We start from the raw sequence: 26,864 nt of genomic DNA, 5'->3' as shown, positions 1-26,864 counted from the left end.
AGGCAATTCTTACCAACAAATCATAATTTCAGAAAGAATAAAGATGAATTCACTAAAAATAGGATCGAAAGAACACTTCCTCCATTGAGATTGACAGGTCAAGATATTTGGTACAGAGTGCTTCACTTTCCATCTGTTATTGAACAACCATATGGTACAATATATGAATATGGGAGTACACATAAATGGACTAAACGAAGTATATTTTGGGATTTGTCGTATTGGTTTAGTCATTTGATACATCATAATCTCAATGTAATGCATATTGAGAAGAATATTTTTGATAATCTGATAAATACTGTGATGGATATCACCGGAAAAATAAAAGACAATCTCAATGCAAGAAAAGATATGCGACTCATATGTAAAAGACCCACTCTTGATGTCAATGAAAATAGTAGGGGACCAAAGTCAAAGGCAGTTTATACATTAAATACGGATCAACGACGTGTCCTATGTGAATGGTTGAAATCTTTGAAATTTCCAGATGGGTATGTCTCTAATATTAGAAGATGTGTCGATATGAAAGAATGGAAGTTAATTGGAATGAAAAGTCATGATTGTCATATCATAATGCAAAGACTGATTCCTATTGCTTTTAAGGAACTCTTACCACAATTTGTATGGGGAGCGATTACGGAGTTAAGTATTTTCCTACATGATATTTGCTCAACAGTTTTGAGACGTTCACACATGGAGAAGTTAGAGAGAGATATTCCAATCATTTTGTGCAATTTGGAAAGGATATTTCCACCCTCTTTTTTTGACTCCATGGAACATCTTTTGGTTCACTTGCCATATGAGGCCAAAGTTGGAGGACCCGTCCATTTTCGGTGGATGTATCCATTTGAAAGGTAGAGTGTCTTATTTGTATAATTCGACTGTTTGAATGCAAAAAAAAATTACTTCTACTCCTGGATCATTTATATATATATTTAATATAATTTTATATATCTTCAACAGATTCTTATATCATTTGAAGAAAAAAGTGAAAAATAAAGCACGAGTTGAAGCCTCTATTGCTAATGCATACATTGTGGAGGAAGTCACCACTTTTGCATCATATTATTTTGAACCTCATGTTCAATGCAAAAGGCGAAGAGCGGGCAGACATGATGAGGGTCCTATTGATCCAAATGTTACCTCATTTTCAATTTTTAACTACCTTGGTCGACCAAGTGGACCATGTAAACAAAGATACTTAATTGATAAAGAATGGCGGGTAGCCCAAACATATATTTTACTAAATTGTCCAGAAGTATCATCCTATTACGAGTAAGTATATATATATTTTTTATTTTTTTATTTTTTCAATTGTTTGTGTAACAATATGATTTTTTGAGTAGGATATTTACCAACTTATATTCTGAATTATCGACACAAGAGTTCGATCGATTTTGTGAAGAAGAATTTGCTGCATGGTTCAAATCATATGTAAGTAAAAAATCTATATTTTGTTGATACATATGCATACTTTTAACAATTTGTGTTTTGACCTTAGGTTCAAGCTAATCAAGCTCACCTTGAGCAAGAATGGCTAATCCATCTGTCATGGGGTCCAAATTCATGCGTACGCACTTGGCAAGCATATTTCATAAATGGATATAATTTTCATACTCAAGACTATGGAATGGGCAAGAATACCATGAATAGTGGGGTGTGCGTATCGTCATCCAATGAAGGAGGTGCAAGCAATGATTTTTATGGTTTGTTGGATGAAATTATAGAAGTAGAATACCCAGGGCCACAAATGCAAGTTATATTATTTATGTGTCGATGGTTTGACCCTGTTAGAGGGATGAAAGTGCATCCACATTATAATTTAGTTGAAATAAATCATAAGAGATTTTATAAGAGATATGAACCATTTGTGTTGGCACAACAAGCAATTCAAGTATTCTATTCTTCATATCCGAGTTTGAAACGCGATAAGATTGATTGGTGGGCTGTTTGTAAAACCAAAGCACGAAAAAAAATTGAGGCACGTTGGGAAAACATTGCATATCAACAAGAGGAAGTTTCAAACACCTTTCAGACTGAGGAATATATTATTCCAACTTTACGAGATCCCAATGGTGTAGTAATAAACGTGGATAGAAGTGAAATTGATGATGATGATGAGGAGGAGGAAGGAGAGGAGGAGGAAGAGGAGGATGATAATGACAATGATGACTTTGATTTTTGATGATGGGTAAGTTTTGTTAGCTTATTTAAAAAAATTTCCCATATTTTATTGTATATACTGTCTCTTTTATAATTTGATTTACTTTATCTGTTAACACATTGTATTTGTTCCTACAGGTCATCAGATGTGACATTTCATAAATTTCCCCTCCCCCCTTTTCCAGAATCTTTACATAAAAATGGTAAGTTTTTAATTATCCTTTGTTATGTATCAGATCTGTAATTAACTTTATCAAATTATTGGAATTTCCAACATATATTTCGACGTGGTGGACGTAGACAGCAGCCACAGGACCAGACAAATCCATCACCTGCTAGTGAACCTATGCCACCCCCTAATCAGGTAAGTACTATAAAATATTCGTAAGTCCCCATCTGTGAGCTCCTTTAGTCCCCATCTGTGATTCGTAAGTACTATAAAATATTTTATTTGTTAGGCCTATCTTAATTATTTAACATCGTTATTTTGTAATTTAATGCAGATTTGAAAATCTGGTACAAGTTGTTCGAGAAATAAATAGAATCGTGAACAACCATTGGGGAGGAGATTCTATGACATATTCAAGCACTCCACCGGCCACGAAACAACTTTGGTGGAGCGAGTTCAAAGTATATTTTCTTGATTTTACTTCAATTTTACAGTTAATATATAATAAAACAAATTTCTATTTCAGCGCTTAAATAATTGGGACCCGAATGACGAAATCGAGATACGAAGAATATTTAAAAAGAAATATGGTGATCACATTAGACATGTATTAAGTCACGCAAAGAATCGGAGGAAAAAGCCAAACTTCATGACTGAAGAAATTGGGAGAGGATCACTATATTTTGGGCAACGGAGGAGAGTAAACAAAGGAGTGACTTGAATAGAATGAATCAATCTCACAATTCTGGTGACTCAAGTGCTATATATGCGGGAGACTCCATTAACATAGATGAGCATAGACGGAGAATGGTAATTTTTTCACTCTTTCACAAATTTTTAATATATATCAAATTATTTCATTATTTGAAATAATGTTTTTTTAGACCAAGGAGATAGGGAAGGAGCCTTATTTCATTGATACTTTCACCCGCACTTTAAAAAAAAAAGATAACACATGGAGTGGGGCGAGAGCAAAAGCAGTCAAGGTTGGAATTAATATTTATTTTATCTTAATATATGGTTTAAATTTAATTAGTTACGTACCATTATTGTCTTAATATTATATGTGTTTCTATTATATCTAATCAATATCGTATGTGTTTTACAAAACAGGAAAAATCTGATCAACTCGATCTAGCCCAAACATGCTCACAAGCTGGTATCGATAGTCAGGGGTCTGAGGAGTCTGTTGGCAATAATTTGAGTTTATGGTTAGAGGCCAGTGGAGGACCAAAAGGGGAAAGGATATTGGGGATGGGTTCCTTGAGTAGAACCCAAAGATTAGTTGGAACTTCTTCCTCCACATCAGCACTTACGACCCAAATAAATACCTTGACTGATGAGGTTAGCCATATGAAGGAAATAATATCGCAAAGAGACCAAGAAAGGGTGCAAAGAGAACTAGAACGGGCTAATTTGGAGAAAGATATTAGAGATATGCGCCAACAACAAAAATTAATCATGCAACACCTTCAGTTGAGCTCCGCTCAAAGTCAGAATCCTCCCAATGACGATGATGATGATGCCTACGATGATAACGATGATGATGGTGATGGTTTTTGATGATTTTAATAATGTATGATGAATTTTTTTTCTCATGTTTACTGTTTTACACATTAATCAATGGTTTGTTAACTTTTCTAATTTTTATTTTAATTAATATTATCAATTTGTTTTTAACAGGGTTGGTGAGGCGAACTAAAGGTCGGAGAAAAAAGTAAGTATTAAGTAACATGTTAAACTTTTAATTTTATTTATTTATTTTTTTTCTAATTGCTTTTATTTAATTGAAATTTATTACTACTGCATTATTAGTTCAAATTCCAAATTATGATTACAGTTTACCTAGCAACCAAGTAACCATGAGTACTAAAAGACTAGTATCACCAAATTAAGCTTAACTAGTTTGTGTTTTCTTCATTTGAGCTATTTTCATATGTTAGGAAATTTTAAGATTACCTTTCATTCTCTCCATGTCACATGGACATAGATTATTTGTAGCTATTGATTGATATGGTGAAATAGGTATTATCATAACAATTTCAATAGTTAAAACTCATTATCATTGTAAGAAAATTGTTGTCTATTTACAATATTTAAGATAACAATTAAACATTAAAAAAAACCATTTGACAATAAAATATTTACTACATTCAATCCATCGCTATATTATGTTCAAAATCTCAAAATTATTTATACACATCTGAATTGTAAGATAATATAGCTATGTAAAAGAAACTAAAAAATATACCAACTAAGATTTTCAAAATTAATTGTACACATCTGAATTTAGTACTATTAAACCATAAATCAACTTTTTTTCATGATATGCATCTTTTCCGTATTAAAAGGCATTCTAATTGAAACAAAGTCAAGTCCTTCTTGCATCTCTCTTATCCCCTCAAAAAAAGACATATATATCAACTAAGATTTATAAAATCCATACACTTGTAACAAAAATCCACATGTTAACTATGCTTTTAAGATTGTTACATGTATGTTTAAACCACAGAAGCATGACTATTATTTTATGCATCAGTGAGTTTTCAAGAATCATCCAGAACAGAAAATAAGCAAAAGCATGCAAGGTTTAAAAAAATTCTAAATCTAGAAAAATACCACAAGACATTATCAAAGTTGGTACCAAAGATGTTGTCATTCCTAGTGAAAATATTATTGAACTGATCCAACCCACTTTATTATCTAATGGTGCAATTACAATTTATAGAATAAAGAACACCACCATAAATTAAATAACTTTTGCATAGAGGAAAAATGGATAGAAAACTATATATTTTTTAATTATTATTTTTATGGCATATTCAGATATATAAAAGTTTTGAATTTGATCTATGTACAGTCTCAAAACTATATAGATACATAAAAGTTCTATATTTCATCTAGAATTACATCACACCATTCTAAAATTCTTTACTAGATAATGATGCATCCTCCTACCTTAATATTTTGTAAAGAGTTGTTAAAGATGTGCTAAAGCTAATCATATGAAATTGTCAACTAGTTAACACAATGAAAGGAACAATTATTTTAAACATCCTTCAGTTTACATTAAACACCAAAACACAACTAAACCAAGGACAAAACTATAAATTCATCAAATTAAAATGAAAAATAAAGTTAACTAAGTGAGGAAATTTGAACCGTAATACCATACTTCACAAGATCTCTCTCTCTCTCTCTCTATGATGTGCCAATTATATTAGGTTGTATCATAGTTACGATACGTGTACTTAGCTTCAAAATAATTCTTATAATTTTATTTACCGTTGCTATGACATGGATGGTTCATATCGTTGGTAAATAGGGCATTTATTTGAATGTTTAAGGAATTCCACAGTTATGTCTTGTTTCCAATCGTTCTTATTACATGGCCATATCATATCATATTTACAATCTTTCTTGTTATACATGATTTGGTTTATTTGTTTGTTGTTATGTAGGCAAAGGAGATTTGATGGGGAGCAAAGCTTTTGTGGGAGACGAAGATGACTTGATGTATTCTTAGTTTATTTACTTTCTTGGATGGATGATGGACTTATAAAACATTGGGTTGTTGAACTTTGTATAGTATTTTCTAGAAGCTTGAACAAGATGGATCTTGTAAACTTTGTTGAGATCTTTATATTTGTTGAATTATGAGTTGAGTTCAATTATTAATATTGTATGTGAAATTAGGATGTGTTGAATGTATATTATTTGTTATATGAATTTGGTGTTTATGTATTTATGGATTGTATTGCAGAAATAAATTGAATCTGGAAAAAAAAATTTAATATAGGGACGAATTTGGCGATGAAAATGATTTGTCCCAATTCTATCGTAATTAGGGACAAAATTATTTTCGTCCCAGATTTCGTCCCAGAATCTGGGACGAATTCTGGGATGAATCCACAAAATTCGTCCCAAAATTCATCCCAGAATCTGGGACGAATTCACAAAATTCGTCCCAGAATCTGGGACGAATTCTGGGACGAAAAATTAGTGGCAAGTTTTTGTTGCCATATTCGTTGCCAATTTTGCAACAAATTTATTATTCGTTGCAAAATTAGGAACAAAAATGGCAACCAAAAAAATTTTGTCACCGAATTTGTCCCCAAATTCGTTGCAATATTAGGGACAAACTTGGCAACAAAAAATAATTTGTCACCGAATTCGTCCCCAAATTTGTTGCAAAAATAGAGACAAATTTGGCAAAAAGAATTATGTGAATTCGTCCCCAAATTCGTTGCTAAGTTTGCAACAAAAAAAATTTTCGTTGCAAATTTGTATACTTTTTTGCAACGAATTTGGGGACGAAAATTTTATTCGTCGCCATTTTCGTCCCCAAATTCGTTGCCAAATTTACAACAAACCATAATTCGTTCCAAAAGTTGGCATCAACCATTTTAGGACGAAAAAATTTTTGTCCCTGATTTTGTCCCAAAAAATTTTGCAACGATTTTTTTTTTTTAAATTCATCCCAAAATTTATCCCAGAATGCCTTATTTTTTGTAGTGATCCCACTGGGCCCAGCAATAAAGCATGCGGACAGTGGACTTCCGGCCAAGCGACTATCCCGCTCGGCCCAGCAACAGAACATGCGGACAGTGAAATTCTGGCCGAGCGGCTTTCCCACTCGGCTCAACAACAGACAACACGCGGACAACGGAATTCCAACCGTGCAGCTATTCCACTCGGCCAAGCAACAGCCACAACAGACTATTTTTGACATCCTTTTGGGAGCTAGTGCCGCTGACAGGCGCCATAGTTAGACAGGATCGTACGGCGGAAGCTTTCACTATAACTTCAGAGATATGCTCGGCCTGTTAAGGTACTGTGTCAGGGACACTTTACTGACGAGTCTTTTCAGGAAAAACTTGAGGACGTCTACCTGCCTTGGGAAGCATGCACGCGCGCTACAGGAGCTCTATATAAAGGGGGAGGGGGGGGGGTCCAAGCATCAACGGAGGTATGCGATATTTTACTATTACGCTACAGTCTTCTTGTTGCTCCGCTCTTTGCTGCTTCTTCTTGTCGAAGACTGACTTGAGCGTTAGAGGGTCATCGTCGGGGACCCTTTTCGTGACTCGGTACTGATGCTATTTATATTACAAGTTGGAGTAAAATCCATTGAACATCAACAGGAACATCATATTCCCAATATATATTCATATCATTGACTTTCAGACAAGATGAGACAACATTAATACTTAGAAAATTTTGGATTATAAAATGCATGCAAATGGAACATACACTACGCGGTACATGTTCAGATCTTGCTACACATTACATGCGTATACATTTACAAGCACACATGTCTCTCTGGACACGCCTATACATCATATAGTAGATGAGAAAAGGGTCTTTGAACGCAAGGCATATATGGAGAAGCGATGCACTCATGCATATATATATATATATATATATATAGAGGAGTGATCTCCTGCGCGCTCGCACAGTGCGCGACTGTGCGCGCGCGCAGGAGATCGCTCGGTTTTTTTTTTTTTTTTCGTTTTTTTTAATATTTTAAATTTAAAAAATCAATTAAAAAATTAAATATTTCCTAATTTTTAATACCTTAATATATCCCCTTAACATATTATAATATTCAATAAATACTTAAATTAATTTTATTTTAATATTTTTTTTAAATCAAATACTATAACCTAATTGGAAAGCCTAAACCCCATAGGTAAAATCTAAAAAAAAAAATAGCTTTAACACTACAACCAAAGCCTGAACCCTAAAAATAAAATCGTAAAGAAATTTTTTAATCATTTTTTAATTTAAAAACTAATAAAAAAAATAAAAAATACCGATTGATATGCTGCGCGCGCACAGTCGCGCACTGTGCAGGCGCGCAGCATATCAATCTCGTATATATATATATATATATATATATATATATATATAGACAAATGACTTCAAGCAGTTGGGTAGGAAGCTTGCATGGCGATACCACACAGCCCTTCCTTAGCATCCACGTCCCTTTCCATCCTTATGTAGCCGTTCTCCCCCCAATCGGCACCCCAAGAATTCTTCACCAGCCAGTACTTGCTGCCATCGCTCGTCGCGCCGTAGCCCACCGCTGTGACGCCGTGGTCGAGATCAGTTCCGCATTCCCCCGTGAAGACGCCGCCGTTGTAGAACTGGAAGGCCGATCCGCTGGCCTCTATCGCCACAGACACCGGCTGGTGGGCCACGGCCTTGCGGAGCGCCGCCTCATCGTCAGCAGGCACGTCCTCGTACCCACTGATGGCGGCGGCGGAGGGGGAGGATTTCTGCTTGCTGCAGGTGCCGTCGGTGGCCTGGTAAGGGTACTTGGTCTCGGTGGCGAGGCCGCCGTTGTTGATGATGAACTCGAACGCGTTGTCCATGAGGCCGCCGTTGCAGCCTTGGTCCTCGCCGTGGACGTCGCAGTCCACCAGCTGCTGCTCGGAGAGAGAGATCAACTTGCCAGCGGTGAGCTTGGTGATGCCCTCCATCGCCGCCACTGCCGAGAACGCCCAGCAACATCCTGTTTTGCTCGAGCAAACGAATTAGATTCCGTTGGAGCAATAATTAACTAAATTATTGTTCCTCCAAATTATGCATACCACACTGCCCTTGATCTTTGATGGGAGTGACTGCTCCTTTGGTCCTCCAGTCGACGCTCTTCGGCGTCGCGGACACGTTCTCGTACATGAATCCTCCCTTCCTGATCGGCTTCGCCGCGATCATATTCTTGAAGCCAGTGTAGGAAGATTTGAACTCCTCGTTGGTCATGTCGGCGAACTGGTTGATGCCCAGCGAGTACTTGTGCTTGCCGGCGGCGTTGAACGAGTCGATGAGCTCGACGTTGGACTTGAAGATGTCGAAGCGGCGCTGCTTCTCTGCGTCATCGCGGTAGACGCGCCCGTGCTGCGCCATCCACCGCTCGTGCCTCTCTGCCATGGACATGCTCTCTGGATAACTTAGCTTGCGCCCCCAAGCGGTGCTTGATATTACAGCGAACAAGGCCGCCAAGACGAGGCATTGCTTCACGGTGAAGGCGGCGGCTGGAATTCTACCCATCAGCTGCTCTCGAAACGCTTTTACAAGTGATTAATTAATCAGTTAATCGATCAACTAATTCAAGCTTAGTGAGAGATTAAGCGACGGGCTTCGACTATTTATAGATCTGCTCTGTTCTGCTCTGTTCTTGCTGCTTGCCGTGGAATACGTTGCGTTGCGAGATTAATTTAATTGGAAGACTCCGTAATTACTGGATTAATCGTGATCGAGATCCAACGATCACACGTCTCTTCTTTGCGAAAATCGTACGCAGAGTTCTGTTCTTGATTTGAGACGTCGATAATTAGTTAACAATTAATCGGAGTCATTCATGGAGCATCCAGTGAAAGGGACTTCAAATAGACAGAAATCTTTGCACTAATCTTAAAGCGCTCAATTCTCTTTAGTTATGTTGACAATTCAATAAACAGATGCATTGGTGTCGGCAATCTGTAGCCCAAAGACACAACCTACAACTTCTAAGCACATTTGGCTTTCTTTTGGTGGATGTCAGTCAGGTTATTCTACGGGCGGTAGTCTAGAGGAAATAAGATAGAAAAAAAAATGATAAACTGAGAAATTGCCGTCAATAGTTTTATCAAATAAGATGTATTTGATTTAATAATAAAAGATAATTTCTAAAAAAAATTAAATAGCCGTTTATATTCGCCCTTCGACCCAAAAGTAACTTTAAAAGATTAAAATATCCTAACTACTTAAAATTTTAAAATTACAAAAAAATACTAAAAAAGTTATTCGGAGCCTTTAAAAGGTCCTAAATAATATTTTTTAACATAAAACTTGGTCGATTACAAGTTTCACTAGATAACAAATACTAGAAAACACAATTAAACACTTCTTGATAATAAAAAATTCTCTCAACTTTGTTAATCCAACCAATACAATCTCTACTTGTAACATACTAGAAAACTTAGGCATATCAATCCGAAAAATTGAAATCCACATGAAGCAACTCTCGATCACGACATTCTTTGAACTGAGCACAATTGTGATATGAGTTTTTGAAAGCGAAAGCAAAATCACAATTGTGATACTCAGTATTATTGTGCTAACACTTGTCTTGCATATTATTATTTAGTTTATTAGAGTAACACACTTTGCAAGGCAATAAGAGCACAAAAAGTCTCGGGTGAACAGTATTCGAGGCGTCTTCCAGGAGATGGAAGGTGCCTTCATGGAAGACGCCTTCAAACATTGGAAGGCACCATAGGATTGTTCATGGAAGGTGCCTTCAGTGCTTTGAAGGCGCCTTCCGCAGGATAAAGTTCAGATTTCATCAAAGATAGGGATCGGGCTGTTCAGGATCAGACTTGCCACATTGGAGGTGCCTTCAAGGCCTTTGAAGGCGCCTTCCATGCTCAATAAAAGGAGTGATCGCCCAAGCCATGACGTCAATCACTGATAAGAAATTCTATGCTTCTGATTGGACTTCCAACCGCTCCGACTTCCAACTGCTACTTCAAAGAAGCTTGTCTACCACCAAGCTGCGCTTTCGAGTCATCTGATCATTTTTGACAGATCGACAGCAACACACGAGGGCGCTCTAAAGTTTTGGTAAATTTAAATATTGTTGCATTCTTTATAATACTGTTTTAAAAAAGAAAGTATAAGTTATTACACTGTCCCTTGTTGGTTAGTTCTAAGAAAACGTACCGATTCCACTGTACAAAATTTTTTTGTACAAGTGTCGAACCTTTCCTTAAATAACCTATTATGTTCTTTAGAAGTTAAATTAGAAATCACAGACGGAACTTAACATCATTGATTCTAAATTTAACTTATCTGTTCTTAATGGTTTAGATTTGAATCGCAAGCGGAACTTAACACTATTGATTCAAATATACCTAAGTTATTAATTCCATAAATATTAATTTCCAAAATTAGCTTCCAGGACTGCATGGCGAGGCACATGACCTTCTTGGATATGGGAGCAACCACCACCGCCTAGGCAAAGCCTTTTAAGGAAAGCTAATATTTATTTTCTTAAATAACTCTAGGTTAACCAAAAAGAACAATCGAATCACAAATTCGAAAAAGAAGAAAACACAAACTCGAAAAACTATTTCGAAAAACTAGATCTAATTGCCTCTTGTATTTAGAATTCATACAAAAGAAATACAACTAGTATGATGCGAAAATTAATTACTAATTATACCTTCCTTTGTAAACTTTAATGACCTCTTGATCTTTTACCGTATTCCTCTTCTTATCTCGGACGTTGTGTGGGCAACGATCTACCGAGATGAGAATCCACCTAACCCACCTTCTTCTCAAAGCATGATTCGGCCACCACAAATATTCCATGAATAGATGTGGTTTGGCCACCACCACCAAGCTCCAAGGGATGCTTCCTTTCTCTCCTTCTTCTCCATGCTAGAATTCGACCACCTTCAAGCTCCATGAGATGATGAGGTTCGGCCAATGAAGAAGAAAGAAAAGGAAGAAGAGAGAACTTCTATGACCGGCCACACCAAGGAAAAGAGGGAGAGAAAAAGAATAGAATCGTTAGCCATGAAGGCACCTCTACCCCCTGTTTTATAATCCTTGGTCTCGGCAAATAAGGAAATTAAAATAAAAACTTCCTTAATTCTTATGACATGAAAAGGAAAACTTATTTAATTAAAAACAATTTTCTCTTCTCAATTTGTAATGGCCGGCCACTATTAAAAACAAAACAAGGAGAGTTTTAATTAACACAAGAATTAAAACTTCCTAATTTGTCTCCGGAAATTTATAAAAAATTTCTCCAATAATTTTTCCCTTCATGGTGGATTATAAAAAAGAAATTTTATAAATTAAAAATTTTCTTTCAAACATGTGGATGATCTCCAAAAAGGAAAGTTATCTCTAAAAATTAAAATCTCCTTTCAATCTACAAATAAGGAAAGATATCAAATCTTTTGTAGAAACTTATAAAAGAAATATTTAATTTTTTAAACTCTCTTTTAAATCATGAACATAGTTAAAAAAGGAAAGTTTTCTCAAAATTAAAATCTATCTTTCAATTTACAAATAAGGAAAGATTTCAAATCTTTTCTTAATCCTTTGTAGAAAGCTATAAAAAGAAAGATTTAAATTTTAAACTCTCTTTTAAAACCATGGAATCCACATAAGAAAAAAATTTATAAATAAAATCCTTTTTAATATGATGTTGCCGGCCACATCATGCTTGGACTCCAAGTATTGGCCGACCACCAACTTGGCTCAACCTTTGGGTCTTGGCCGACCCTAGCTTGGGTTCCAAGCTAGCTTGGTTGGCCACCAAAGAGTGGGTAAGAAGGTGGGTATGTGGTGGGTATAAATCTCTATATACAAGAGGCTACGATAGGGACCGAGAGGAGGAATTGGTTTTGGTCTCCCGATGAAATTAAGTTTCCTGTGTTCGCCCTGAAAATACAACTTAATTTCATCAATAATAATTCATACAACTAAAGAATTATTATTGAACTACCGCACCAATCCCAAATTACATTTTGGACTCCTTCTTATTATGAGTGTGTTAGTCTCCCTGTGTCTAAGATGTCGAATGTCCACTAATTAAGTGAGTTACTGACAACTCATTTAATTAATATCTAAGTCCAAGAGTAGTACCACTCAACCTTATCATCATGTCGGACTAAATCCACCTGCAGGGTTTAACTTGACAATCTTTATGAGCTCCTCTTGGGGACATTATCAACCTAGATTACTAGGACACAGTTTCCTTCTATAATCAACAAGTCACACTATAAGTAACATCATTTCCCAACTTATCGGGCATTTTGATTTATCGAACTAAATCTCACCCTTTGATAATTCAAAGAAATAAATATTAAATATATGTGCTTGTTATTATATTAGGATTAAGAGCACACACTTCCATAATAACTAAGGTCTAGTTCTTTTATTAAATCAGTATAAAAAGAACTTACCTTAAATGGTCTTGCTCAATATACTTAAAGTGTACTAGTGTAATTTATTAGTCAAGATAAACTAATGCCTAATTACACTACGACTATTCCAATGGTTTATTCCTTTCTATCTTAGTCGTGAGCTACTGTTTATAATTTATAAAGAACCGATAACACAATCTTCTGTGTGTGACACCACACACTATGCTATCTACAATATAAATTAATTGAACATCCACATTTGGTATATATAAATGTAGACACATGACCAATGTGATTCTTATAAATGTTTATACAAAAGCTAGGCTTTTAGTATACACTCCAACAATCTGCCACTTATACTAAAAGACTATGCTGCCATAAATGCTACCATACATCTGATTCACAACCCTTCAACATGCCCATCAAAAGCTCTTGCCTTAAGGACCTTAGTGAAAGGATCTATAGGTCATCACCTGATGCAATCTAGGCGGCAACAACTTCTCCTCGTTTATACGATTTCTCGTATTAGGTGGTACTTGCGCTCTATTGTGTTTACTTGCCTTATGGACTCATGGTTTCTTCGAGTTTGTTACTGTACCAATATTATTACAATAAATTGTAATAATCTTTGGACAAACCAGAAATCATATCTAAGTCCATCTTGAGGTTACTGAGTCATTCAACTTCTATGGCTGCCTCTGAGGCTGCCACATACTCAACATTCATAGTGGAGTCTGAAAAGCACCTATGCTTAACACTCCTCCATAGTTATGACTTTACCTCCTAAAGTAACACAAAAACCCCAAGGTTGACTTACTATCGTCCCTTATATGATTGGAAGTCAAAATCCGTGTAACCCACAGGGATCAAATTATCTGCCTTGTAAATTAGCATATACTTTACGGTAGCCTAGTGTCCCGGTCCTGGGTTACTTCGATATCTGCTAAATATGCACTGGGCAAAATAGATATCCAATCTCGTGCATAGCATACATTAGGCTTTCCAACAGCCGAAGCATAAGGAACTTGCTTCCATGTCCTTTATCTGCTTTGATGTCTTTTGAGACATCTCTTTAGATAAAGTTTCTCCATGTCCAAAAGGTAGAAAAAACCTTTTATGGAGTCTTGCATGCTTAGACGAGCTAGGATAGTATGAAGCTCGGGATAAGCACAACATTCTTTTCTTGTGATCCTTTTGATCCCGAGAATATGTGCGCACTCTCCCAAGTCCTTCATATTGAATTCTTTGGATAACCATACCCTTACTTCCGACAACACTTTGATATTGTTTCCAACTACCAAAAATATCATCTATGTATAGTACAAGAAATACCACCACGCTTTCATCACACTTCTTGTATACACAAGATTTATCCGAAAACTAAATCCATAAGACTGGATTACAACTGGATGTTCCAAGACCTTGAAGCTTAACTTCAGTCCGTAGACTGATTGAGCTTACATACTCGATGCTCTTTGTCATTTGCAATGAACCTCTCTGGTTGCTTTATATGGATGCATTCTTCAAGACTTTTATCGGATGTCAGACTTTTGTCTTACGGTGGATGACACGTGGCGTCCTCCTATAGGTCTGGGGAGGAATCAAAAGGCTATGAACACCCGACCATAGGCATATTCTCTGCCAGGCATTGATTATTCCCTGACAGGTCATTGTGATTCCTTGACTTGCTTGTCATGTAGCGTCCAACCTCCTTATTCCATTACTCCTGTGTTGGCTTTTCATACTTGTTGATCCCAACCTATGGGCGCAGACCTGTAGTTATCCCGTGTTTACTGCTTCACAACTTCAGTCCTGCGTGTCCATCCCTGTCTTATGTGATCTATTATGTAATTTCCCGACTTGTCTTACCCTATAAAGCCGCGACCTGTTATGCTCTGATATGGTTCTGTCTATCCTGCCTCCAGACCTGTACTTTTCCATCCGTTTCGCTTACTTTGGGTCTCGGTCTATAGGAGTCAGTTTGCTTCCACTTATCCTGAGTCCCGACCTGTATCCTTGGTTGACACAATCCCGACTTGTAGGCTTGTCCCTGTATCCTGTGTCGCACTGCTAGAAGTCCCGACCTATATCCTTGGTTGGCACAATCCTGACCTGTACACATCGATCCATGTATCTTGAGCCATAAGGTTATAAGCCCTGACCTGTATCCTTGGCTGGCATATCCCGACCTGTACACATCGATCCATGTATCCTGAGCCATAAGGCTATAAGTCCTGACCTGTATCCTTGGCTGGCACATCCCGACCTGTACACATCGATCCATGTATCCTGAGCCATAAGACTATAAGTCCTTACCTGTATCCTTGGCTGGCACATCCCGACCTGTACACATCGATCCATGTATCCTGAGCCATAAGGCTATAAGTCCTAACCTGTATCCTTGGCTGGCACATCCCGACCTGCAATCCTGGCCTCTGAATTCTTGACACGTGGATCTAACCCCAGGATCCCATTCGTGTCTGACCCAGCCCCTATCATAACTGGGCCCTTTGAACTATACGTAGCCCTGATCCTTGACCTCCACGTAGGTCAGACTTTTGACCTCCATGCAGACCTGACTTCTGATGGCCTCGCAAGCTTGACTTCTGACCGCCATGTGAGCATGACTTTTGACCGTCCAATGGGCTTGACTCTTGACCATCCAATGGTCTTGACTCTTGACCACCTCATCTCTCTGACCCCACGATCATACACCGTATCACAAGCTGTTGGAGTGTATACTAAAAGCCTAGCTTTTGTAAATATTTATTTGTTAAAATAAAAGAATCACATTGGTCAATATCTAAATTTATTTATTAAATGTAATTGTTCAATTAATTTATATAGTAGACAACATGGAGTGTGGTGTCACACTCAGAAGACCATGTTGTCGGTTCTCTATAAATTATAAACAGTTGCTCGCGACTAAGATAGAAAGGAACAAACTATCAGTATAGTCGTAGTGTAATTAAGTATTAGTTTATCTTGACTAATAAATTACACTAATACACTTTAAGTGTATTGAGTAGGATCATTTAGGTATGTTCTTTTGTACTGACTTAGTAAAAGAACTAAACCTTAGTTATTATGGAAGTGTGTGCTCTTAATCCTAATATAATAACAAGCACATATATTTAATATTTATTTCTTTGATTTATCAAAGGGTGAGGTTTAGCTCGATAAATCAATATGCCCGATAAGTTGGGAAATGATATTACTTATAGTGTGTGTTGTTGATTATAGAAAGAATCTGTGTCCTAGTTATTTAGGTTGAGAATGTCCCCAAGAGGAGCTCATAAGGATTGCCATGTTAAACCCTGCAGGTGGACCTAGTACAACATGACAATAAAGTTGAGTGGTACTACTCTTGGAGTTAGATATTAATTAAGTGAGTTGCCAGTAACTTACTTAATTAGTGGACATTCATAATCTTAAACACAGGGAGACTAACACACTCATGATAAGAAGGAGCCCATAATGTAATTTGGGATTGGTGCGGTAGTGCGGTAATAACTCTATAGTGGAATGAGTTATTATCGATGAACTTGAGTAGTGTGTTCGGGGCGAACACGGGATACTCAAGCTCATTGGAAGGCCAAAACCAATTTCTCCTCTAGGTCCCTGTCGTAGCCTCATTATAGCATGAAGTCCATCCAAATGTAAGGCTCTTCTTGGTGTCCAAGAAGGGGGCCGGACCATTGCTTGGTGACCAAGCAATGCCCGGTCACATCCTCTTGAAAGGGGCCGACCCTATAGCTTGGTGACCAAGCTTGTAGGGGTCGGCCATAATAATTCAAAAAGGGAGGGTTGTTTTGAATTTTTTAAAATCTTCTTTTTGTAGAAAAATATAAGTTTTAAAAGAGAGATTTTAATTTTTAAAACTTTCCTTATTTGAATTAGGCCACATGTTTAAATAGAGAGTTTAAAAGATTTTAAAACTTTCCTTTTTTAACCATACTTATGGTTTAAGAAAAAAAAAAGGAAAAGAAGTTTTAAAATTTAAATTTTCTATCACCATGTTAAAAAAGGAAATTTTATAAGAAAGTTTTTAAATTTTAAAACATGGTTTTAATTTTTTGAAACTTTCCTTTTTTAACTCATACTTTAAGAAAGAGAGCTTGTAAATTTTATAAGAGGATTTCTTCTTGTAAAATTTTTAAAAATTATTTTTCCTTTCCTTTTAATTGTGGTCGGCCACCTTGTTTGGTGCCCAAGCAAGGGCCAGCCAATAGGATTAAACCAAATTCAATCCTAAACCAAATAGGATTGATCATAACCATTGATTGGTGATTGATTCAATTAAGAGGAAAGAAAAGGAAAAATAAAAAGGGAAAAGGAAAAACTCTTGGATGATTTTATTTTTTGTAAAAGGTTTTTCCTTATTTGCCTTGGGAAAGTAATATAAAAGAAGGGGTGAGGGGGCTTCATGAGACACAACTCTTATTCTTTTGCTTGGGTGATCTCTTGGTGGCCGGCCCTCTCCCTTCTTCCTTTTCCTTTGCTCTTTTCTCCTTGGTTGTGGTGGTGGCCGGATTTTAGAAGAAGAAGGAGGAAGCTTTTGGGTGGTGTTCATCTTGGAGGATCGTCACCCACACGACGTCCAAGGCGAGGAGAGGAATATGGCAGAAGATCTTGAGGTCATTAGCTTACAAAGAGAAGGTATAACTAGTATTTTTCTTCCGCATCATACTAGTTATTTTTCTTTGTATGAATTCTAAATACAAGAGGCAATTAGATCTAGTTTATCGAATTTATTTTTCGATTTTGTGTTTTTTTCTTTTTCAAATTTGTGATTCGATTGTTCCTTTTGGTTAACCTAGAGTTATTTAAGGAAATAAATATTAGCTTTCCTTAAAAGGCTTTGCCTAGGTGGTGGTGGTTGCTCCCATATCCAAGAAGTCCATGTGCCTCGCCATACAGTCCTGGAAGCCAATTTTAAAAATTAATATTTATGGAATTAATAACCTAGGTAGATTTGAATCAATAGTGTTAAGTTCCGCTTGCGATTCAAATCTAAACCATTAAGAACAGATAAGTTAAATTTGGAATCAATGATGTTAAGTTCTGTCTGCGATTCCTTATTTAACTTCTAAATAACACAATAAGTTATTTAAGGAAAGGTTCGACACTTGTACAAAAATTTTTGTATAGTGGAATCGGTACGTTTTCCTAGGTTTAACCAACAATTGGTATCAGAGCTAGGGTTTGCCTCTGTGTATTTTTAGAATTCAAATAGGTTATGCACATGTCATACATAATTTAGGCAGGAAAATAGTAGGATGTGCTAACTCTTTGGTTGCAGGCTCCAACTATTATGGCTTATTGATATTGTGTGTGATTGGACCCTTGGACATGTCAAGGGCATTATTTGTGTGCATGATTGTATGTATAAAATACAGCAAGAGCTGTATTATTTTTAGAATTTTATTTTCGATCTAGAATACATGTACATTCCCTCGTGGAATATAGGATCGATATATGTAAAATTTTATTTTTGTCGCGGATTGGATTCTTGCGAGGCGAGGTACTTTTGGAGCACCAGAGGCGCAGCAGAATAAGAAGCAAGAAGGATGCGATAACTCGACCCGATAGCGGTGGCTAAAGATGGCAGCAGCTAGGGTTGGAGCATACTGAAGACAGTGATGGAAAAGGCCATAATAGTTGGAAAATTAATTTCCAAAATTTATTGCTTTTATTTACTGTGATGTTTATATGCATGTGATGAATGCTAGCATAGGTTAAAATCCTCATTTCTAAATAACTAAGTGGGAGAGGGATTTTAATAAATCCCATGGTCTCCATTACTGGTTTGTAAGTGATGCAACAAGCTTGTGTGTTGGCTCTGAGTGCCTCCCTCCACAACGGATGGGTTTGTTGTGGATCACTAGATCAAACTTCCGTTTATGGATGGTTAAAGGAAATTATTTAGGAGCGTGTGATCTTCTCCAACTGAAGGGGCACAATCATATTTAATGGACTTAGTATCAAGTAATGGTATACACTTAGACGTATTCAATAGTATCCTCCCCAACGGAGTCACTGCTATTGTCTTGTGTGACCAAAGTGAAACCAACTATTAATTTTATTTGTCATAAAGTTAGGATGACAAGATAATAAAATTAATGGGTCATATCCTCCTCTTACAAATGATGAATTTGTATACGTCCACACTAACGTGGCATGCAATATTCACGGTGATTTGAGGTGTTGGTTAATTTAAAATAGTATTGTTTGAGGAATCAATATTATTCTAAATTTAGAGTCTTGACCAAAGTTTACTTTTGTGATTCTTAGGATGATTTTCAACCCACTAGCCATTATACTCAAAGAGAACAAACTTACTGGTCCCAACTATATTGTTTGGAAAACAAACCTGGACATAGTTCTTACTGCTGAAAGCTATAAGTTTGTATTGACTGAGGCTTGCCCTGATGCACCTGACGGTGACTCTACCCCAGAGGAGATTGAGTATCATAAGAAATGGGTAAAAGCTGATGAGATGGTGTGGTGTTACATTTTGGCATCAATGTCAAATGTATTACAACATCAGCATCAAGATTTACCAACAGCTTAAGATATAATGAACAATCTCAAAGAACTCTTTGGGCACCAGAGTCGGCACCAGAGTCGGACTGCTAGGCAAGAGGCAATGAGGAAGTTAATGACAGCCACCATGTCTGAGGGGGCACCCGTAAGGGATCATATCCTCAAAATGATGGCTTATCTGAATGAAATACAAGTCCTTGGAGGAGAAATCGATGGGGAAACCCAGGTCGATATAATTCTCCAAACGTTACCGAGAAGTTTTGAGCAGTTCCGCCTGAACTATAACATGAACAAAAGAGAGTATACGTTGGCAGAACTTCTGACAGAACTACAGGCAGCAAAAGGAATATTTCGTCACAGTTCTCAGATTCACTATGCTGAAAATGGTTCTACTTCTAAGTCAAAAGGCAAGAAGAAGAAGAAACAAGTCTTTTCAGCAAAGAAGGTGAATAAACCTCAGAGTACATAACAGAAAGCTGGAATGAAGAAGCCGAAGGGCAAGTGCTTCATCTGCAAACAGTCTGGACATTGGAAAACGGACTGTCCTCGTAGGAACCAGAACAATAAAGATATATCTCATACTCTAGTAGTTGAAACATGTTTAGCGGTGTTATCTACCAGCACCTGGTGTGTAGATATGGGAGCCACTGATCATGTCTGCAATTCTTTGCAGGGGTTCCTGAAAACCCGGCGACTATTTGATGGAGAGATAACTGTCTACATGGGCAATGCTACTAAGGTGGCGGCTATTGCAGTGGGAGACGTCTACTTATCTTTTGATAGGAATATAAATTTGATTTTAAGAAATTGTCTTTATGTACCCAGTTTTAGAAAGAATTTAATTTCAGTTTCTAAACTGTATATGGATGGATATTCAGTTTCTTTTAGTAACAATGTCGTTATAAAGAGAAATAAGGTGATTATCTGTTCTGGTGCATTGGTTGGCAATTTATACACTTTAAATCCAATTTCTCCCACAAAGCAAAATATGGAAATTAATAACACATCGTCTAACTCTAATAAGAAAAAAGAACCTTCGGAAATGAACCAAACATATCTTTGGCATCTAAGGCTTGGACATATTAACTTAAGTAGGATTCAAAGGCTTGTAGCTGATGGACTATTGGGTTCATTAGAGTTGGAAAATTTTCCAACATGTGAATCCTGCTTGGAAGGTAAAATGACCAAGAGACCTTTCAAGACCAAGGGGTATAGAGCCAAAGATGCGTTAGATTTGGTCCATTCTGATTTATGTGGTCCTATGTCTATCCAGGCAAGAGGTGGTTATGAATACTTCGTCTCCTTTATAGACGATTATTCAAGATACGGATACATTTACCTGATGCGCCGCAAGTCTGAATGCTTTGACAAGTTCAAAGAATATAGGGATGATGTGGAGAAACGTCTTGGTAAAAGTATCAAGACACTACGGTCTGACCGTGGTGGCGAATACCTCTTTGGAGAGTTTAGGAATTACTTATCAGAAGTTGGGATTCAATCCCAATTGTCTGCACCTGGTACACCCCAGCAGAATGGTGTGGCAGAACGAAGGAATAGGACTCTTATGGAAATGGTTAGATCAATGATGAGTTATTCAGAATTACCGAATTCGTTTTGGGGATATGCTTTAGAAACAGCAGTGTACATTCTGAATATGGTACCTTCTAAAACAGTTCCTTCTACTCTCATGGAATTATGGAATGGGCGTAAGCCTAGTCTGAATCATATTCGGATATGGGGTAGTCCAGCACATGTGCTGAAGGGAGATACTGACAAGTTAGAATCACGTACAGAAGTTTGTTTGTTTGTTGGATATCCTAAGGGAGCGAAAGGTGGTTTGTTTTATAATTCTAAAAATCAGAAGATCATTGTTAGCACCAATGCTTGTTTTTTAGAAGAAGATTATGTAATGAACCATAAGCCCATGAGTGAAATAGTTCTAGAAGAAATTAGAGAGGACACGTCTACTTCAATACCAACAGTACAAGATGAAGTACCACATGAGACTGCAACACGTGTTGCACATGATACATAACCACAGACGGTGCCTCGTCGTAGTGGGAGGGTTGTAAGGCAACCTGAAAGATTCATGTTTTTGGGAGAGTCTTCGGACTTGATCCCGAGTAAACATGAACCTGATCCTCGGACATATGATGAAGCACTCCAAGATATAAATGCAGTATCTTGGCAAAAAGCAATGAATTCTGAAATAGAGTCTATGTACTCTAATAAGGTCTGGGAGCTTGTAGAACCACCTGATGGTGTAAAAGCCGTTGGATGCAAGTGGATCTACAAAAGGAAAAAAGGGACAGATGGGAAGGTAGAAACCTTCAAAGCAAGCTTGTTGCGAAAGGGTATACTCAGAAAGAGGGAATCGACTATGAGGAGATTTTTTCGCCAGTAGCCATGTTTAAGTCTATCCGGATACTCTTATCCATTGCTGCTCATATAGATTATGAGATTTGGCAAATGAATGTCAAGACAGCTTTTCTTAATGGAAGTCTTGAAGAAAACATCCATATGAAGTAACCAGAAGAGTTCATTGAAAAATGCAAAGAGCATCTAGTGTGCAAGCTTAATCGGTCCATTTACAGATTGAAGCAAGCTTCAAGATCTTGGAACATCCGGTATAATGAAGTAATCCAGTCATATGGATTTATTCAGTGTCTGGATGAGTCTTGTGTATACAAGAAGTGTAACGGAAACGTGGTGGTATTTCTTGTACTATACGTAGATGATATTTTGTTAATTAGCAAAAATGTCAAGGTATTATCGGACGTAAGGCTATGGTTGTCCAAACAATTTGATATGAAGGACTTAGAAGAATGTGCACACATTCTTGGGATCAAAGTTATAAGGGATCGCAAGAAAAGAATGTTGTGTCTATCCCAAGCTTCATATATAGATACAGTCCTTGCTCGTTTTAGCATGCAGAACTCCAAGAAAGGTTTCTTACCTTTTAGGCATCGAGTAACCTTATCTAAAGAGATGTCTCCGAAGACATCAAAGAAGATTGAGGACATGAAGACAGTTCCTTATGCTTCAGCTGTAGGAAGTCTTATGTATGCAATGCTATGTACGAGACCTGATATTTGTTTTGCCGTGGGCATGGTCAGCAGATATCAGAGTAACCCTGGACAAAGACATTGGACTGTGGTAAAGCATATATTGAAGTATCTGAGAAGGACTAGAGATTATATGCTAGTTTACCAAGCAGACGAGTTGCTCCCTATGGGTTACACGAATTCAGATTTTCAATCATATAGGGACAATAGTAAGTCAACATCAGGCTATGTGTTTACTCTAGGAGGTGGAGCCATTGCATGGAGGAGTGTTAAGCAGAAATGCATCTCGGACTCAACCATGGAAGCTGAGTATGTGGTAGCCTCTGAGGCAGCAAAAGAAGCTGTATGGCTCAGGAACTTTCTAATGGACTTAGATGTGATTCCTGGTTTGCCCAAGATCATCACAATTTATTGTGATAATAGCGGTGCAGTTGCAAACTCGAAGGAACCACGAGCTCATAAGGCAAGTAAACATATTGAGCGCAAGTACCAACTGATACGAGACATCGTCAAGCGAGGAGAAGTTGTCGTCGCCAAGATTGCATCAGAAGATAACCTAGCAGATCCTTTCACAAAGGCCCTTCCGGCGAAAGCTTTTGATCGGCATGTGGAGGGGATGAGAATCAGATGTAAGGCAACAGATATGGCAGCTTAGTCTTTTACGAAAATTGGTACATATGTATAAAATCTGATTTAAGAGGGAGAAACTCTCAAACCGAATATCAAACCATACAGCATATCCAGGAGTTCATCCTCATAGATGAGGGAACTCCTTACACATCACTCAAGTCATTTACATAACCATCCTCACTACATCATGCATGCGTAAAGCAAAGTCAACTCAACCTCTAATCACACTCACATACATCACACGAACATATTTATATGTGCTACAATTGATGACATGTAAGAGTGAAAAGAAGAACACAAACAAAAATCAAAACGTGGGGCAAGTGTCATCAAGCGTGAAGAACCACGATCACCATGGACAGAAAGTAGCATCCAAGAAACACATGAAGCATTAAAATATGGACAGTGAGCACACTGTTCTCCTTCAAATAGCATGGACAATGATCATCAACACCAAATAGCACAAGCAAAGCATTCCACCATAGATCGTCGCCCCACTTTTAGCAAGTGGTCAGCTATCAATGGATTTACTTTGTCTTTACCGCGAGCCGTTTGCTGCGGACTAGATAGATCCTTATGGTGGATCTATGAACCCTCTTGGACTTTTTGGCAAAGTCCCAGCCATCAACGGATTTGGTGATGTCCTTACCGTGAGCCGTTTGCTGCGGACTAGATAGACCAATATGGTGGATCTATTCACCCTCATGGACTTTTTGGCAAAGCCCCAGCCATCAACGGATTTGAAATTATCTTTACCGCGAGCCGTTTGCTGCGGACTAGATAGATCAATATTGGTGGATCTATTCACCATCCTTCCATCATAAAAATGTTTACAGAACAAACTCCTCACCACAACAATTCACTATAAAAGTTACCCTCACCACCAATCACAACAAAGATTTGCATACATACACTCCACCAATCACAAGCCACACATAAAACTTACATGCATTCCCTCCTCCAATCATAAGCTACAAAATAAAAACTTGCATGTCTTCCCTCCACCAAACATAAGCCGAACAATTAAAACTTGCATGGCATTCCTCCACCAATCATAAATCAAGAATCAAAACTTGCATGTAAAACATAAAACTTGCATGCAATGGAGAAGCCTTGAAAAATCGGACAGTAGAGAAGCTTGAATTAGAACGTACAGTAGCGAAGGCAGGCATGCAGTGAACAAAGCTTGAAAAACACGGACTTCTTCAGAACACGGATTAACCACAAACATGGTCAAGCTTCAAATCCACGGACAATAAACATAGTGAGAGTAGCCTTCCACCTATCATTGATGAGCTTTATAAAGGTTTTAAGTCCACAAACCGATAGGTATGTATTTGGACTTTTCAAAATAACCAATCCATATCCGGTGCAATGCCTTGGTATCGATACCTATTTCTAGCTTCCCAAATATAATAAATTGAGCTAGAGATGCCTAGATACCAGGCCTTCATCCTCCTACTGTCACCCTTGTAATGCCTACCAAAAATCTGATGTAACTCCTCAAAAGAATTGAAACTGTGTTTAATTTCCAACCACCGCTTCACCTTGCACCTAAGTTCACAAGCCACCGGACATTCAAAGAAGACATGTTGATTGGATTCCTCTTGTTGACAACACATGATGCAATCCTTATTTGGTTCATACTCCATTCGATCCTTGGTCCTCAACCTCCCATGAGCTAGCATCCATAGTGTAAAACGATGTTTCCGCATGATTACCGGCTTCCACACCATAGATTTCCATGCAACTTCCGACCCTCTTGGCATAAAGAAATTATATGCATTTGTGACCCCCTTCCCATTTCCAATAAACCAATCCATCATCTTCATATTTGCCTCTCCCACGCCACCTGAAGCATCTAGTATCTTGGTTCGGATCTCCAATAGTCTCTTGATTAATGGTGAATCTGAGTTTTTCTTTTGCCATGTCCAAAAATCTGCACTTTTGATATAATGATGATGCACCCACTTAACCCATAGTGAATCCACATTTGCTTGAATATTCCATAATAATTTGGACAACAAAGCTTCATTCCATGCTAGGAGGTCCCTAAGGCCATAACCCCCATCATGTTTAGGCAAACAAATCTTCGACCATGAAATGGGTGGATGCTTTGAGGACCACACAAACGTTCGGCATAGAGCATATATTTTATCAATCACACCACTAGGAATAGGGAGCATAGAAAGCCAAAAACATTCTATACCTTGAAGAACCGTCCCCACTAATTCCAAGCGCCCGACATAAGATAGAGTGTGCTTAGGCCATGAGTTGATCTTCCTTGTAATAACTTCAAGAAGTGGCCCATAATTTGCAATCCTTAACTTCTCTGCCGCCAAAGGGATGCCCAAATATCTAAAAGGAAATTTTCCTTCTTGAAAACCCAGAAGTTGCAATAAACGGTTCTTCAAGCTTGTGTCCACACCCGCCATGTAAACTTGTGTCTTTTGTGGATTTGCTCTTAGGCCCGAGATCCCTCTAAATTGATTCAAGCAATCCACTAGGTGTTGGGTAGATGTCTCATCCGCTCTACAAATAGCATTAAGTCATCGGCATATACAAGGTGAATAATACCAACCTCCTTACACATAGGATGAAAATGAAATGAAGTCTTCATGGAGGTTTCCTTTAGCTTCCTTGAGAAAACCTCTATGCACAAGCCAAAGAGTAGTGGCGAAAGTGGATCTCCTTGCCTTAGCCCTCTTTTCCCACTAAAAAACCCATATACTCCGCCATTCAATGAAATAGAATATGATACCGTGGAGATGCATAATTTAATCCAATCACAAAATCGTTGGGGAAAACCAAAACCAACGAGACCGGCCATGAGAAAATCCCAATCAACCATATCAAAAGCCTTCTTCAAATCAACTTTGACCATGCATCTAGGGGAGATCCTTTTGCGAGCATACTTCCGAAGCAATTCTTGAGTTAGGTATATATTGTCTCCTATAGAACGTCCTTGAATAAAAGCCACTTGAGCCGGGTCTAGCAAGAAGTCCAATACCTTTGATAACCGGTTAGCAAGTACCTTCGATATAACCTTATAGAAGACGTTACAACAAGATATCGGCCTATAGTCTGAAACCCCAGTCGCATGATCTCCTTTTGGCACTAAAGATATCAAAGAATGGTTCCACTGTTTGAGGAGCTTGCTCTGTTGAAAGAATTCCTGCACTGCTGCCACAAAATCCTTACCAACAATATCCCATGAAGAAGTGAAGAATTTTGAGCTATACCCATCCGGGCCCGGGGCCTTTCCACATCCAATATCATGTAGGGCAACTTTGATCTCTTCTTCCTCAACTAACTTGCACAAATTCTCAGATTGTCCCCTTGTGAGTTTCCGCCCCATGAGTGAGT

At 37.7% G+C, this 26,864-nt stretch overlaps 1 protein-coding gene across 1 annotated transcript; it reads right to left on the bottom strand.

The window, feature by feature from the left end:
* Positions 1–8,231: 8,231 nt before the first annotated feature.
* LOC121990168 (senescence-specific cysteine protease SAG39-like) lies at positions 8,232–9,435 on the bottom strand. The gene is made up of 2 exons (XM_042544366.1): positions 8,929–9,435; positions 8,232–8,849 (listed from the first exon to the last, which is right to left on the bottom strand). Exons 1-2 carry the CDS (start codon positions 9,383–9,385, stop codon positions 8,257–8,259), a joined length of 1,050 nt encoding a protein of 349 aa, XP_042400300.1. The 5' UTR covers positions 9,386–9,435; the 3' UTR covers positions 8,232–8,256.
* Between the last annotated feature and the right edge of the window lie 17,429 nt (positions 9,436–26,864).

Source organism: Zingiber officinale, chromosome 6B, assembly GCF_018446385.1.
Source record: "Zingiber officinale cultivar Zhangliang chromosome 6B, Zo_v1.1, whole genome shotgun sequence".
NCBI classification, from domain to species: Eukaryota; Viridiplantae; Streptophyta; class Magnoliopsida; order Zingiberales; family Zingiberaceae; genus Zingiber; species Zingiber officinale.
This window is presented reverse-complemented; position numbering and strand designations above follow the sequence as displayed.

Excerpts from the sequence above, each read along its gene's own strand:
- LOC121990168 (XM_042544366.1), bottom strand. The coding sequence starts at position 9,385 with ATGGGTAGAATTCCAGCCGCCGCCTTCACCGTGAAGCAATGCCTCGTC. Across the intron at positions 8,850-8,928 it reads CAAAGATCAAGGGCAGTGTG|GATGTTGCTGGGCGTTCTCG; the intron begins GTATGCATAATT and ends CGAGCAAAACAG.